At 33.8% G+C, this 18,625-nt stretch overlaps 1 protein-coding gene across 1 annotated transcript in view; it reads right to left on the bottom strand.

The window, feature by feature from the left end:
• Window positions 1-2,249: 2,249 nt before the first annotated feature.
• The window catches only part of LOC144441899 (LHFPL tetraspan subfamily member 6 protein-like), a 16,781-nt gene continuing 405 nt past the window's right edge, over window positions 2,250-18,625 (bottom strand). The window contains exons 2-3 of the mRNA XM_078131152.1: window positions 9,311-9,409; window positions 2,250-2,571 (exon numbers count right to left, since the gene is read on the bottom strand). Coding sequence (XP_077987278.1) covers window positions 2,453-2,571; window positions 9,311-9,409 — 218 coding nt within the window. The 3' untranslated portion in view covers window positions 2,250-2,452. The remainder of the gene's footprint in view (window positions 2,572-9,310; window positions 9,410-18,625) is intronic.

Below are 18,625 nucleotides of genomic sequence, written 5' to 3'. Positions count from 1 at the left end.
AGAAGCAACAAATCTAATTCGATATACTAATTATTATTCCAGTCACTTACTTATTCTATCATCTATTATCAAAATCATTTCCTGTGTTGGACACAACTTTAAAGTTATTATATTTATAGGATTTTTTAGAGACATGTTTTGTCTTTGATTAGATACCGCACTAAGTCTACTTCAGGCAGGAAATGTGCATTTATATTGATTGACATAAGCTCTATGAACAGAGAGGTTTCTTGTAGTTAGGACGATGTGTGTCTTTTCAGGTTAGGAAGTTGGCTCAGACGCAACACTGCTTTGCAGTGAATTCAGCAAGTTAGACCATAGACAGTGGTGTGGTATGGACTCGTGATACCTACTCTGTCTATGGTTAGACTTACACCATAATGGCTGCCAGTACTGAATCAGTAACTTGATGAAATCAGTTATTTGATAGAATAACAGAAAGGTTTGCTTTCAGTTCTTATTAGTCAAATGCAATCAATTGACGTTTTTTCTGGCATCCTGTCACAATACCAAAACTCATCTGCAGTTTGTTCTTGAACAACCTCTCTACCTGTATTATAAGTGCAATTATTTCAAGTTGGTGGTACCCTTAATTTTGCTTCAATGACATATATATTTTTCTTCAATGATTGTCTCGTTGGAAATCAAAGATAAATGTTGTAACATAATCCTTAATTCACCTTAACAAGTACATTATTATGAAAGTCAATACCAAATATGGTATCATGAAATGCTGCACCAGTCTACTTGGCGGCCATATTGTGTTGACATACACAAAATTATTCTTGACTCAAATATGGGTTACAATAAAAGAACGGCTTCCTTTCACACCTATCAACTATATTATATATTCAAAATAAATAGTAAAATTTGAATGTTTTTAAAAATAATTCTGTGGACGATATAACTTTAATCGTTTAATACTACATACCACCAAACTTGACAAGAATAATGCACTTAAACACACATGTCCTGTTACACAACAAGAAACCTGGCAATTTGGCGAAAGTTTTTGACATCCCAGTAGAGATGCGTACACCCACAAAACAAACAATCTACCGACAATACAAAGACAACTTTAAAAATCAGACACTTGAGATGACTGCCTTGGTGTACAGTCAGCTTAATACACACTTCATCACATTAACAAAACTACTTTTCCAGTTTTAAAAAGACAAAGTGGACAAACTTAGACGGTTTTAAAAATAGCACAGTAAATACTTAACATCAACTAGTTGATGACAGATGACACTTTACATTTTACCAACTACTGTATTTGTTCTCTACCAATGGCTTCTTGTATTCAGCACTGAGTTGTTATTATGCCAGTACATGCACCAGTACAGGGAAACCCTTATATGGCCTAAATACTAAATATGGGTACTTTAGAATCTGGAAGTTGATGAGTCTGGCTATGTGCAGCCCTTCACTAAAGTCATCAACAATTAGATACTTTGTTTGAATGTAGAAGAGTGGGGGCCAACTGTACGAGAAATACACACTGAATTCAAGCTAGGGTGGTAGAAGAATGTAGAACAGTGGGCCAACTGTACAAGAGATACACATTTGTATTCAACCTGGGACGTTAGGGTAGACGAATAAATTGTGTCGTTCCATCCTCATTGGCCAACTCTTGAAGTGGTGTCTGATAAGACATCACAATACATCTCACAGACCAGGCTTAGGGTTGGATTAGGGATATAAATAGGATTACTACAGCCTCCCTAGCTTACCCCTGATTTGTCTCATCAGCAATGAGTGGACACTTTTACATGTATCTGAGGCTACGGTAGAATTTACTGGACTTCAGTTGTACAACAGAAGCATATGAAGTTGTACAAACAAAACCAATGTAATTGTACTTAAAACTGTATGGAATAAAAACTTTCGGATATTTTAGATTCTCCTGTTTCTGTTTTGGAAATGGGTAACTTTTATCCCAGTTTGTATAAAGTAACACTGCAGTAATATCGTATACATCAATATCATTGATACCACAACGTCCATATTTGGACAGAGTGTTTCAGGGCATAGTATTGAAAACAATATTCATTTATAAGAAATGTTCCCACAACTGGCAAGTCTGTACATAGGCAAGCAAGCATCTCAGCTTTATAGCTACCAAGATTTTCCATTCAGGTATTCACAAATACCTACAGTGTTATCTGTTTATACCGACACTTATAATACATGTACACATAAAGTTTCTTACACAGCAATAATTGAACTTCACACCCTATTTTCTTTGTATCTTGGTACATCCCATTGTTTTTCCATCTATAGGTTATTCCACTGTACAGGAAGTAGGGGTGGAAGGCTTCAATAATGTACTTTATAGTCAATTTTGGCATATCACAACATCCAGGTTGAAGTGCATGGTGTATACATCTGTGGTTTACATCTTGGATGTTGATGTCAGAGTTCTAACAGTGAGTTGGTGAGATAGAGGGAGCTATACAGCATAACTACCCATCTTGCCTTTACCAGCTTTAAATGTTAGAAACGACGCTATCACTATCAAGATGGCTCCAATGCTACACATGAAATAGGCCCAGACTATTTTACAGGAACCTGTAAACAACAAGAAATAAAAAATGTTATCGAAAATGCTATACTGGCAACCATGGAAGAGGGAACTTGCAACACAGACTGAGCATGCTCAGACGCAAAGGACTATGGGATTATCTGAGGTTATCGTATTACCTAATCTGGAGCTACCAATAAAATAAACCTCCCACAATGGTCAGGGTGACTGAATTGATCATTTATGGTTATAAACAATATAACAATATTGTTCATAATACTAAGTGATTAGCATTTATTATCACATTTCCCATGATGCAATATTCAACATGGCGGGTTTGCAAGTTCCCTATTCCACAATGTTTTCCTTCATTCAGCCAAGCAAAATATGATTGACCTAAGGGGCCTTGTCACTATGAGTCAAATATGAGAAGTAACAAAACTCTTAAATAGGTCACAAGTATTTTCTAGCTGAATCAAGAAAAATATTAGAGATTAATATAACTGTCCTGTATGAGCTTAATTTAAGAAAAAAAAATGGGGGGAATTCTGAACATTTTCGCTTATATTTCAATCATCGCAGAACCAATGACGTAGACAAGTTAAGTGTGTCCTGATGTAAAACTGGGCAAACATTCCGTTATTTAGTTTGAACAAATTCAAACTTGGGTTGTGTGTCGTATACATTTGTAATGATGCTTGTCTGTTTGAATACAAATTTGTAAACTGCTGCTACTCAAAAATGCATACATTCATTCAGAATAGTTCAAGTTTGACAAACGTATTTCCAATGGAATCCATACAATGTGGGCCACCCTCTATAGGTTCGGTGTTACCACAGGAAGAAAGTGGTTCACTCAGAGAAAAGATCTATTGTTCGACAGGGTCAAATTAAATACCCTCTATATGATACCCATTATATGACGTACAGCTATAGTGTATTCATCAACCTAGCTGGTGTTGAGTTGTTGAAAACCAAGACTGTGTAGTCTCACACCACTTGGACTGAAGAGTTGAACACTTGTACACTGATAACCTATATACATGTCTATACTTTATATATCTACAGCTTATTTAGGTTTACAGCTAAAACAGGCAGTGTTTACCAGCAGACTACATTCTATATGTAACATATACATTTACAATCAAAGTTGGTCATTTTACAAGTTTAGGTTGTAGTTTTATGTGATAGATAACAACACTTTTACTGATGAACACAACATGATTGTTATTGAGGAAAGTTTAAAAAACTGACTGAAAGTAAACAAAACTCTATTCAATCACAATCCTACTTTTTTCAGCAATAAAAGTGATCTTATCCAGTGAGTAAAACTATAATCTCAATTTGCCAAATGATTGACTTTGATCATTAAATGGATAATGTTATGTAGTCTTCTGGCAAGCACCCCCAGTTTAGCTGTAAATGTATAACGTTATGTAGTCTTCTGGCAAGCACCCCTGTTTTAGCTGTAAATGTATAACGTTATGTAGTCTTCTGGCAAGCACCCCTGTTTTAGCTGTAAATGTATAACGTTATGTAGTCTTCTGGCAAGCACCCCTGTTTTAGCTGTAAATGTATAATATTATGTAGTCTTCTGGCAAGCACCCCTGTTTTAGCTGTAAATGTACATAAGGTTATGTAGTCTTCTGGCAAGCACCCCCTGTTTTAGCTGTAAATGTATAACATTATGTAGTCCTCTGGCAAGCACCCCTGTTTTAGCTGTAAGTGTATAACGTTATGTAGTCTTCTGGAATGCACCCCCTGTTTTAGCTGTAAATGTATAATGTTATAAGTATTCTGGCAAGCACCCCTGTTTTAGCTGTAAATGTATACAGGTTATGTAGTCTTCTGGCAAGTACCCCCTGTTTTAGCTGTAATATTATAACCAGTAAGAGACATTTTCACAACATTGTTTTGTCTGGAATTTGAACTTTACATGTAATTGGTATAAATAGTCACTGAACTTAAGAATATCTCTCTTTACACACACTCTGACAGCAACTACTACAGTACAGCAAACTTTGACACGCCCAATTAATATATAATATCAATCATTGTCACATTGCTGACATTGTTTGTAAATTGAGAGAATGGTCTCCCCACTCAAGTGAAGTTTGGTTCAATTTTCAAAACACACAATTTTTTTTTTATGTTCGAGCCCCTAATGACTCACGAAGTTTCAAAACATTTCATGGTTAGAACAGATTGCCGGATGTTTAATAATTCATAGCTAACTATCCATGTGTGTACTGAGTGTACTAATGTTTAGCTTCCTAGGGGGGCCAGATGGTTGATCTATCACCTGCAGCCTTCTACACAGGTTAACTAATTTTATCAAGTCTTCATTTATCATTCATAGAATCATTATAGTTACTGCACATATTTATCAGATAATAAAAAAAATATAATTGTCTTCTTTTTCTAAGTATGAGAAAAAATTTATTTCAATTATAATTTTATCCACATCGAATGTAATGTAATGAAGAATTCTTTTGTGTAATTAAAGGCCCATGTTTCAATCCTTGGCCATCACATTAGTATTATCTTATCAGTGTAGCCATAAGGATCACATAGGATCATTCTTTCATTCAGGACCAACTTTTTCTAGAGCTCTGTCAAACAAATATTTTCTGCACTAATTGCAACATATTTTTTTAGCCATTCCAGTAATTTCAGAAGTGTACATAATGATTGATCTCATATTCCTCTAGAGAAAAATAACCCTCTTGGAAATTAATTATCCTATAACAATGGCATTCACAGCTTTGCAGTTTATCTCCTTTAAATACTATCTTGTGTATTGAGACATTTGAAAAGATTGACCCAGAGAGGGGGGAAAAAAACCAGTTGTGAATTCCAACCACATCCTGTTTAATACAAGGCTGTAGAGAACAGATGTGTTATATTGGCAAGCTGCCATGACAAGATACTAAATAATTGACGAGACTAGTTCATTAAAATTTGAGACAACAATCTATCATGTATGTCTGTAGACTACAAGTGCACATGCTAGCATGTTTTGTATAAATTAACATATATTTGCATATATTTACATAACAGATTTGAAATGGAATTGAGTCTAATGAACACACATGAATATACAGAATGGCCTGTTTCAACTTCCAGACATGTATCTGTGCATTATGTGCATGACTTGTTATTTTCCATATTATATTTAGTACAACATACTTTTTTTCTTTTTTCTTTTTTTTTTGTGTGGTAACCTTTAATCATATGCCTTTAAAACTAAAAGTACTTTTGAGTGAACAAACTGTACAATACTCTCAAACAGTCCATAAATTCAATTCTTGACTTTCTGGTAGATTTTCCTTGGAACCAAACTGCTGACACTGACCCATTGATATGAAAAGGAACATGTGAATTCAATCTAAAATACATACAGTTGACTGGAGGCCAAACAGTTATAGGATTTTGTTTATTATAATTCGTTGATAAAGTGCTTTGAACTGTAGAGGTTACCACTATGTACAGGGGGCCACACAAAGATACTCTGGTACATTGAATCTTCCTTTGTCATACTCTCAAAGGATAAACCCCTTATCACTGTTTGAAAGCTATTTTTTTCACTGAAAGGCCCAGTTTGCATTGGTTTGAAAAGCAGTTGTCTAACAGAATTAAACAAAAAGTTGATTCACAACAACAAGAATAATCCTATGTAATCCTTGTGACTCCACTTATAAAATAACACTACTGCGAGACTGAGATTGAATCCCAGGCTTTTATTATTTTTTTATTACTTTTTTCACTCTCAAAAAGTCTCTGCTGATGTATACTCCTGTTCAAACAAAACTTTTTACTTCAAGTATTTAGTTTTAAATCAATGAAAATAAACTCCAGTTACAACAGATACGATTCCATTTTTTAGTGAAATTAATCCTGTTTTACCAGCAAACATGTACTAATGAATTAATATTCTTTTTTTCATTTGTATTTATCAGTGTTATTACTACAGGTAGTGAGAAGGTGAAATGTGCCTACGTTCCCAAATCACATTACTGGTTCTCCACCAAAGATAAAATACAAGATATGGATATCTCGCTTAGTTTTCCCCAACTCCCCTACCCCTACCCCTAGCCATTTTAGTCTTTTATGTTCATTCCATTGGTTTCTATACTTACTTCTTAGTATTTTTAATGTATATATTGTATATTTTTATCTTGACACTTTGTGAGAAGAGCCCTTGGCTCAACAGTCTATCGAGTTTAATAGTAATCCCATTTAATACCAGGGTTTTCTTAACTTACCAAAATATGGTTTTTAAATTACAATCCGTTACAAAAATCTTGACAAGTCAGATATTTAACAAGAAGTACAAATGTACATACAGTGAAAACTTCAATGTTTGACCCAACTCAAAGGCAGTCACAATTGAAAAGACCCATTGAATCACAGCATTCCATTGAACTCTTGTCACTGCACAAAGTCAATGAATACGTCTAGTCTTCTCACAGTAAAAAGGCATTTGATGAAAAGAATAGCGACAAAAATACCTCCTTTTAACTTTGGTACTTTTCAACTTTTCTTTAGCAAATAATTAAGCAAACGTCAACCTACGGGTCAAACCTTGAATCTATAACCTGTGTGTGTGTCTCAAGTACTCTTTGTGGCATACAAGGCTGCTGTTTTACTAAAAGTATCGTTTGTCGGAATTTGATATCCTACCTCAATGTATGCTTTGGTTTGTTCATTTATGACTATTTCAAGATGCAAATTTTGTATTCAGAGCATGGATTATGATAAATATGACTGGTAATATCTCAAAATTAATATCAAAATTGGGGCTGATTTTTATTGCATATATTTCACCCTACTCTGTGTACTGGTACACAAATACTGTAAATTTGGACATATATTTGCCACTAGAAATTTTCATAATTTTAGTCTTCAACTAGTTCTTAAAGACTATATTTTACGAATTACTTTACAACCTGGTGCATCATGTACAATCATTTTAGTCACTACTTATTTCCACATTTTTGCTTTACGGTGAAATTAACGAAAATAAGTCTTCAGTAAAAAAATGTCCAGGTTTATAGTATGCTTACCGACAGGTGATTCAATTCAATACTAATAGGAGTGTACACTATTATGAATAAATTATCATATCTAACAAAACAATTTAAACAATACATTCCAGTTGTACCAGTGCAGGTTTAAAATGTTAATTGAATACATTAATTACAATACAATGACAATAAAAATATGACAATAAAATCTAGGTTTTCAACAAACTATTTCGGCTTCATATTTTAGTTTTGATGTCATTGTTATTGTACATGTATATAATATGATGAAAGCTCATCTGTACAAATTTGAAGTGAAGCAAAATATCAGATAGTGACGTAAACAGGCAAGGTTAGAAAAAAAAAATTGTTTCTGGTCAGTGCATGCATCACTTAAAATATCCTTGCATTGGTCTTTTTTTTTTGTACTTGTCCAATCCATGCAGTCTGCAGACCTGGGGGCAAACACAAAAATAACCCTCCCTACTTCTGTGAAGATAACTGCAGAGCCAATCATGAATAAGCACACACACTTGCTCTGAAGTATTGAATAAAAAGAACAGTAACTGTCATAAATATATGTAGCAGATTGAGAGACTGGTTTGTTGAGAATAAAATTTTTTTTAACAAATTGCGTCATCGCACCACTTCAGACAAAATGTCTCGACCAGAAACAATTTGGTTTTTTTTGGCCCTAGGTATGTACGAAATTTTCAATTAGCTGACCATGGTGGATACCTGGCAAAAGCTTTGGTGAGCTAATTGAAAATATTGATGTGATACAAAGTTAAATTCATACAGTTACATGTGTATGTATACACACCGATCAATACACAAATCACACTTTGATTTTGATTAAATACCCTGAATGGAGTCAGACCACATTATTATGTAGGCTGTGTTTTCAATGTATTACACTTAGATAAAATACTGATAAGTCTGTAACTATATCAACTATAACCCAGAGTATTCTGGTGCCTGGATAACTACAAATGTCAGCTAAATTGATCTGAAGTAATCAGTATAAACTGCGACGACATCTACTGAATTTGGAAAATGCAGCAAATAAAAATATTATGATTGGTTCTGTGGTGTGCGAAATATGATTAAAAACATTCACAATTGACACTGCTTTCCCTATTTTTTTTCTTCTTAAATTTAAATCAGAAAAGGTATCATTAAAATATTCTCCAATATTTTACTTCATTCAGCCTGATAAAACTTAGAATGGTACTCATCTTAGCCTCATAGTGACAAGGCCCCTTATGTTGCTTGTAACTTTTTCAGCTGTATGAAGACATTTTTTGGGGAATGTCTAAAAGTAACCACTAAAACCAAACAATACTCACTATTCATCTTTGCCTCATAGTGACAAGGCCCCTTATGTTGCTTGTAATTTCTTCAGCTGTACGAATACATTTTTTTGGGCATGTCTAAAAGTAACCACTAAACCCAAACAATACTCACTATTCATCTTTGCCTCATAGTGACAAGGCCCCTTATGTTGCTTGTAATTTCTTCAGCTGTACGAATACATTTTTTTGGGCATGTCTAAAAGTAACCACTAAACCCAAACAATACTCACTATTCATCTTTGCCTCATAGTGGCAAGGCCCCTTATGTTGCTTGTAATTTCTTCAACTGCATGAAATAAATATGTGTGGGGGAGGGGAATAACATTGAAACGTAACCACTCAAAAGCATAACGTTACAGACAACACTTCTTTATTAATTAAAAAAATATGTAAATTTCAGGACTTACCTAAATTATATGACTCTGCTTGGTTGTCACATACTTGTTGGACTTCAATATGATTCCAACCATTGGGATATAGTACACAGCCAGTAGCAATCAATGCTCCTATAAATACACACAAAGATAGCAGCATGTTAATGAGTTGGAAAGTGTGAACTTCCGGCACAAATGGTGATACCACGGCAGAGATATGAGACATTAGGCATCATCAATTAAATAGGTCACCTAGCCACAGTCACTTGTGGGCTAACATTTTATTCAAAGATGGTCCTAGTATATAACATTCAAGTTTAACATGATTTAACGTGATTGTCGTAGTTGTAAATTAACCATGGCAAGACAGGGAAGAGAGTCTTAAAGGCTCATATAATCCCTAGTAGTGTTCATGTACTGGTCCAGTCTAGTTTTAAAGTCCACAATAGTCTTGGCTTGGATGATGTGTTCTGGTAAATTTCCACCGAGATAAGTTATTAGACATTATGAATATTCAAGAAATACCGTCACGTCTTTGCAACCATATGCAAATTTTGGGTATTTTGTATTCAAGTGCAGAGACCAGTGACAACATTTTTTTAATATTCCTAAATACGTAATAAGCACATGTTATATGTACTATTACTAGGACCATTCATAAAACCGTAGCCCATAAGTGACTGTGCAACGAATGCTGGATTCAGTCATGGCTATAACACTTCACTAGTTCAGTCATGTAGTAAAATATGTCATTAGATTACCTCTAGCAAACAACACTAATATATAGTATTCCATGTTAGATAAACATCATTATAATTTCAGGTAATTTTGGTTGAGAGGGAGGAAGGAGACTTTACATACATGTATACCTATACCTTTATAGTACACATCTCACATCACCGCCCCTGAAAATTAGCAAAACCAATTTTTGGGACATGATAGTTTTATCGTATATATTATTTGATACATAACATCAGATAATGAAGAAGGGGATGTTTCGTATAGCAAGTTTGATAAATTCAGGATTTTATCAAGAAGATGACAACACTCACTGTGTTGGGAAGCACCATGAATTAATTGATATCTTGTAATAATTGTACCACATTTGGACAAATATTGTAAGGAAATACAGAAAACATGTCACAAGAATTAACTTGTTCGTTTCCATGGTACCATGGATAGTTTCCTAATACAACGTATGATAAGATATCATTTTTTGGGCCCTAGTTCACACATACCTCTCTGACCTCAGGGTCATGAACACTAACCCCCAACTGTCAAATCGTGTGTGGTTTGATGGTTTGATACACACACACAGTAGTATAGTTATTACTTATTTCACATGTACTGAGATTCCACTTCGTTAGCTTGGTGGTCAAACTCTCCCTGGAAAGGACTATTGTGTCTTCAAGTAGAGTATGGTCCAAGACTTCCAGTTATAATGTCACACATACCCACTTAGCATCACATACTCCAACTGTAAAGTCATGTGTGGTCAAAACAACACACACAGTGGTAGACTACATAAAGTATTTTATTTCATATGATTGTAGGGATATACGGATTTAAGTCATCATTTCAAATTAGATACACAAAGATTACAGCTGATTTCATCTTGTGATCCCTATTACTCTTATAATCCATTCCAATCCCTCATAAAGTTTCCAGATTTTAAGATTTGAGATGTTCATGGCCACCACAGTTGCTACGTTATACATAGACTCTCTCATAGTCCTCAGGAGCATCGCTAAAAGGGCTGTTGTGTATGTACCGATATCTACCGCGTAATTGTACTGCATATCTTGTACTGTGGGCCCTCATCGACTACATAGGCTATCATTCATTGATGTGTTACTGCGATGCATTGGGGCATCGCAATAACACAGAGCATCGCAGTAACACATCAACGAATGATTAGCCCTATGTAGTCTATGAGGGCCCACAGTAGAAGGATATTGGAGTGCGGCAGTATATCGGTAAATACAAAACATCCCTTTTAGCGATGCTCACGAGAACTGGGAGAGAATCTACATCACACACTTTGCTGCTTTCTCTCTACAGGGTGGGCATCATAGCTGGCAGCAATAAAATTGACCAGTTAATGTTTTAATCGAGGTCAGGAGATAAATCCTGCCCCATTTAATGACTATAGGACTTTTTAACAAGATAACAAGGCAATTGACATACACTTTATCCCTTCACTATCAAAAAGGTTTCAAGGCTTAGCCTTTTAATGAGCTGTCATCTGATTCAAAATCACTTTAAAACTAAAATGTAAAGGTCATCAATTTCTAGACATGAATTATTTCTAAGTTTTTTTTGTCCAAAATAAATCTGAATTATGCCAAAATTTACATAAAAATGTGAATTTTTTGCAATTGGGGTAAAAACCAGAAACAAGCTTTCAGAAAACTTAAAGATGCCCTGCTAACAATTTCATTCTCAAGTCGCAAACCAGAGTTGTTATTTCTTCCCCAACACTGTTGACGGCTTGTTTTGGACGGTACCATAAAAGAGGCCGTGGTTTGCAACGATGAACAATTTTTATTAGAGGTTGACACACAGATGAGACGACAGGTATTAAATTTGGCATAGCGACTATTAACCCATGCATATAACTGACATATATAAAACAATCTAAGGTCAAAGGTCAGAGGTCAGAACAACAAACAGCAAGTTCACTTCATGAACATGTCAATTAAAATCTTGATATGTTGCAATGTAGTGACAGCTATGAGTGTACTTTACAAAAGAATTGACCCTTTTCACTATATTTTATTCTCTTCAACCTCTTCATAGTTAAACTACAGTGACACAATAGTTGAACAACAGAGTTCTTCTTTTGCTGTTATTTTATTGTAGCATCAAAACTAAATTTTCAACTGGAATTAAAGTTTGTAAAAGTTGATTCAATATAAGTTTTTTTAAAATGATAACATTTAAAAGTAGTAATTCAGCACAAAAATTGTTTAAAAAAAGTAATATTATTTACTTTTACAATTATGTCTTTAGATTTATAACAGGTACAAAAAAGTTGTACATGTTTGAACAGAAAATATGAAATTTATGTGCTGATCATTCTGCATCATGAAAACACATATTTACATCAATGGTTCTGTGGTTCTCAAAATATGAATCAAAACATGCAAAATTATCCATAAATTCCTCAAATTTTCCAATAAATTCAGCTTGCGTTGTCATAAATATATCATTCCCCAATATTTTACTTTAATAATCAGTAAGAAAATACACCTGCCATTACGGTTTCGTCACTATTCTGTTCAACATGTCATCATAACAAGGCCCCTTATGTTACTCAACATTAATAATTTAACTGGATGAATGAATGAATGGAGAAAAATATTGGTGAATAATATATAAGTCAACCGATAGTTTCTTTATCAGTGAAGGCAGTCTTTCCTTTTCATCTTCTATAAGACAAGCCAAGTACAATTTCTTGAGCTCTACTAAAATTTAAAACAAGGCATACTGGGTGGGAAAGTTTACAATTTGATTTCACAGCATTTATTTTTGATACTTTGTTAGATCAACATTCCCCCAGTCTGAAATAATATTGACATTTTAAATAACATTCTCATACCCTGTAGCTAACAATACTAAGTAAAATAAAATGTTGTTTTCACAGGCTCAAAATTGTATGTCTCTGGTATTTTACAACCGACTTCCTTGTAGGTCGGTAAAATTGGGAATTTCATATTTCTACATGAATTACTACATATAGAATGTTGAGATTCAAAATATTGTTATCATAATACATAAACTTTATAAACGTAATCTAACTTTTGACTTGCATATATTGACCCTGTATATTGTATGTTACTTTGTATTAATTTCTAAAGAAATTCTAACTTCTAGTAAAGTTACAAGTTGCCATGCAGAGCAAGCACGTACATGTATTAATACAAACATGTGCAGAATTCTGGGACAAGCATACATCCAAGTCCAGAATAAATTCTAGCTCTCGCAACTGTTGTTATACATTAATTAACAGTCTGTTAAGTGCTTTTATGATCATAAGGGCAAAAAAAATACCATAACTATGAAATAAACATCACATCTGTTAGGCTACATCAACATGTTAGAAGTAACTATGTTTGATGTTATAAATAGATTTAATTGGGCACCGTTATTTTTATTCACCTTCTCTGTTGTTTTTCATATTATTCTTAGGTTCATAACGAACACCCATGTATATTTTCACAGATAATAGTGTACAAAACCCTAAAACTCAAACAGAAAGAATTAATTAAGATGCAAGACAAGGTCCCCTGGTGACCATCTGGGCATGTCGGAACAAATTACAGCGATGTAGTTAACCTTTGTGGAATTTTAATAGGGATAGATTTCAAGATGACACAGTTTTCCAAGGCTACACTTTGGATAAATTCCACCCTGAAGTATCTAATTATCCGGGATGCACTGGGGTAATCTTATCATACGTTCAGTTTTTCCATCCATCCTAAATTTTCATTCTGTAATGGAATTCAGTACACACCCGCTGGTCACAATTGGAAGTTTTTCTGACACAGTGCATAAAACGGGTGACAGCATGCTATTCTTAACATGCGTTCAGTTTTCCATACGTTCTCATTCCATATTGGAATTCGGTACACCCCGCTGTTCGCAATCGGAAGTTTTTCTGACACGGTGCATAAAATGGGGTGACAGCATGATGGAGGAGTGTTTAAGTGGACTGGATGGATGACTGGATACAGCTGTTTAACTCTACATACTTCAATAGTAATCATGCTTATCCTTGTTCACATTAGCCCAAAGACTTGAGATTTGTCATGGTCCTAGGTATCTCAAGATATAAACAAACTTTCTTTTCCACCACAAGTCTCTAGGCCTTGTTCTTGTCTACACAAGAACCGGAGAAGAAACATTAAAGTAAAAAAAAAACTTACTTTAGTAAAAAAAAAAATTTGATGAAAGGCTTTTTGGTGATAACATAAGATTAATATAAGATTTTGACATCAGTTATTTGATCAAACTTGTCCTTGATTCTAGTTTTAAAACATAGACTATAGAAATGTTACAAAGTAGTGCAAGTTATCAGCTGAGTGCAGCTCAGAAATATGTGATTGTACTTTTGGTAGGAAAGATTTAGTTTTGACAAAAAAATCCCTACACATGACGTATATCCATAACTTAGGAAAAGTTACTAAACTTTTTTGTTTCTAGCCTGGGACCATATCCATTTCATTTTCAAGACAATTTACAAGTGTTTCCATGGATACCAAATCAACAGGTATCATTCTTGTACATTTTTATACTATGATGAAGTTTATATTGTCTGTACTATTTATGCCAACTTTTAGTATATTTTGTCTTTGTTTACTATGAAATTGCGTGATCTTGGAAAATTGAATTGTGATAGGATGAACACATCAGCCTATCAAAAATTAATTACCAAACAAATACTTTGGGAATTACAAGACATAATATCAACAGAAACTTATAAAAATCTTCTTCTTTTTTAAATTATATAAATACAATCACACTATTTCAACTGGAAAAACAAATTTTTTTCTTCAAAACTTGTCAATAAATTTTGATCCCAAAGAAAAAATATTTAACATAAGGCCTAAAAAAAATTGTGTGGTTCCAATTACACTCAATTTTAGAATAGGTGGGGTAGCTCGATTTTTTCTTTTCATTTTTATTTTTTTTTCATGTGTGAGTGTCTCGTTCAGGTAGTTATGTTTTCTGTTGTTTTTCATATGGTCTCTGTGTTATTGGTTTCTTCCCTTCAGATATACAGCCATTACAGATTGGAAGAACAGTTATTGTCAATTTCCACATTCACTATTTCTCGTGAGACTTCACAATTTTCACGATCTTAATATGTAAAAATATGTTTAGGAAAAACTAGGTGGGGTTGGGTAAACGGAACCAAATATTAAAAATAATCTGTTTTTTAGGCCAGAATCAGCCCTACTTGAACATAACATGGACGTTACTGACTAGCGAGAGAAAGGAACTCTGAAAACAATTATCCTGAAAACTATGTATATTTTGACTTCATTTCTTAGTCAGTTGATTTTTGCCCATCATTATATTCCACATTGCAGAATACACACTAGAAATCTCTAATTACTTGACATGCAGGGAAAAAGAGTCACAGATGTGACATCCCTGGCTAATGTGGAAATGTCTAGAATTTTAATGAAAGCCTGTTGGGGCTGTGTACAAAACAGAGTGTGCTGTGTTGGTGATTGATGCACACAATAATGAATAAATATTGACATACTGTGTATTTCATTGCAATCATCATAATGTTCCTAAGGAGCACAGCTGGTTATACGCTTTTATACCACAGCAAGTCAATTATAAAAACATTCAGGTACATTTGAAATAAATAAATAAATAACTCATTTACTTTCATGATGTATATTTGATAAGATACACATATAATATGCAGTATTCCATGTGTGGTAGATAACACAGCACAGACTACTGAAATACACAGTCCATATGCGATAGACGACAGCTTTTGAGTTGTTCCAACACAATATAAATTATTCACATCACAATCTAATTCTGATCACGACTTGCGGTTCTGATGACAGCTTGGGAATTATCAGTGTTCAATAATATACATTATTGCCATTGTAACCTGAATCAGGTGACAAATTGAGAATTGTTTAAATAGAACATGAATTAATCCCATTGCAATCTGAGTCTGGAGACGACTTGAGAATTGCTCAAACAGAACATGAATTAATCCCATTGCAATTACAATATGAGTCTGGAGAATATTTAAGAATGATGTAAATATAAATTATTCTCACTGCAATCTGAAGTGACAACTTGAGTATTGCTCCGGCACAATAAACATGTTGTAATTATTCCAGCAGAATTAATTTGTCAGATACTAAATTTGTTTGTTTTTTCCATGGAGAAAAGAACTATAAAGTATTCTATACATGTCATCAGATAACAATCCATGTGTGTTTCCATGGTTATCACTTTGAAATACCTTTCTCTGGTTTCTGTAAAAATTTTGACTATACAACTATAATTATTTGCTTCCCGATATGTTTCTCCATTAAGCCAAGAAAAAAATGAATGACCTAAGGGGCATTGCCACTTAAAAGTAAAAGCTGAAAAGTGAGAAAATCCTTCTGAAAGGGTCATTAGTATACGCTGGTGGAATGAAGAAATTTATTTCAGAATAACAGAATTATACCTGTGCAAGCATGATTCGAAAAGTAATGGCAATTTGGAATATTTGAACTCGTATGTTTTTAGTTTGTGTCTATTTTAGCTTCCTGATAGTAATATTCCATCTACCATTGTTGTATTTAATTTGATAGAATGTTTTCCATGGTAGTAAGGCTTGTGACTCTCTTTAGTTTGCCAATAGTATATTTGCCATAGTAATAACTTTTATGATTTTCACCCATTATCATTCAATTTTATAATGTACCTCATGCAAAAATAGTTTTCTTTGTTTGTGTCTATCTTAGTTTGCCGATGGTGTACTTTCCATAGCAGTATAGATTGTGTCCAATAGTACATTTGCCATAGTAATAACATAATAATATAACTCGGGCCTTAAAAAAATAACTGTCTGGTTCCAGTTACCCAACCCCATCTGGGTTTTTACTGCCAACCCTAAACTTTTTTTACGTATTCGTGAAAAATAAAATAAAATCTCAAAAAATTGTGAAGTCGCACAAGAAATAGTGAAAGACAGTATAAAACTATTCTTCCAATCGGTAATGACTGTACACAAGAAGTAATAAACAACACAGAGACCATTTGGAAGACAATGGAAAACCTGAATTAGACACTTACAGTTACACATGAATAAAATCAAATAAAAAAACTGGGTGTAATCGGAACCACACAATTTTTTTTTAATAGGCCTTATGAACAATCAAAAAGTCCGAAGTTTATCAACAAATATCTACATTTTTTTGCATTTCCCGTAGATTATTTTCTATTGCAAATGAACTGGGTATCTATAGTTGTCCTTTATCAAATATGAGCAAAATAATCAATTAAACCAACCAACCAACCAACAAACAAACAAGCTGGCAGACAGACAGACAAACAAACAAACAAGCAAACAGTTTTATGCTATGATATGATGTGTCCATCATAGTTTAGTTATATTAACCAATGTAGTAATAACTTCATGATTTATAACAATATAACTCTACAACCTTTGCATAACACAGAATTCATTTGACCTTGTTTGACATTGTTAATACATGAATGATTGTAATCCATACAATCTATAAATTTAAGTGACATATTTGGGCTACCAATAGTCTGTGTGGTAGGAACTATAGTCAAATTCCATCCCATATCACATGTTGTGTAGTGAAGTGATCCCTCAATATCAATAGCTACAATTTAATATGATTCCACAAGTGTTTACTGACTGTAAAGTACTCACTGTGTATATGTGTCAAGTATGCTGGATCTTTTAATATAAGCCACAAAAATAAACTCATGAAATCTGCTGTAAATGAAAATTTTGAACAAAACTTGAACAAACGCCTTTCAAAAAACCAACACTAAGCAGGGTTCAAAATTAACAACAGTCCCAAGTCCCCAGACTATGAATTCTTGTCATGGGGCTACCATAATATGTAGCTGGTAGCCCACTTAGGCTATCACTGATTATGCAATAATTTAAGAATGGAAGATTTACAGACATAAAAGTATTTTTATAATACACTTATTTCCAATAGAGGAACTCTGTTTTCAGTTGAGGAATATGGGACTACAGGTCACAATCCTTGGGCTACCACTTTCTGAAATTGGTAGCCCACTAGGACTACCAAAGAAAAAAGTTAATTTTAAGCCCTGCTAATATGTATAAAAGTAAGGGATGACCAAGATAATTTTTGAAAGTGAAAACGAAATTATCAAAACCATCTACACTTTCATGAAATCTTTAAACAAACACTTATCAAAATAACAAAACTAATTAAGGGTGGCCAAGATAATTTTTGGAAGTGAAAATAAAATTGTCAAATATATATGAAAATTACAGTATCTACCAAAATTTTTGTCAAGATCACAGACAGACAGACAGACAGACAGACAGACAGACAGACAGACAGACAGACAGACAGAGACAGACAGACAGACAGACAGACAGACAGACAGACAGACAGACAGACAGACAGACAACTTCATGTTTGTTTCAAAACAATGAAGTTAGGGATGTCAATAGAGTTGAACCCCCTAACACAATCCTGATTTGTAATATTGAAATAGATGACTGAAAATGTACACTTGCCTAAAATTTTAGGAAGGGGAATCTGTCAGTAAGTAAACTGACTTGAGAACACAAATGGAGTTTTG

The sequence above is a fragment of the Glandiceps talaboti genome, chromosome 11 (genome assembly GCF_964340395.1).
Source record: "Glandiceps talaboti chromosome 11, keGlaTala1.1, whole genome shotgun sequence".
Lineage (NCBI taxonomy): Eukaryota > Metazoa > Hemichordata > Enteropneusta > Spengelidae > Glandiceps > Glandiceps talaboti.
Note: the sequence above shows the minus strand (reverse complement) of the source record. Positions and strands in the feature narration are given on the sequence as shown.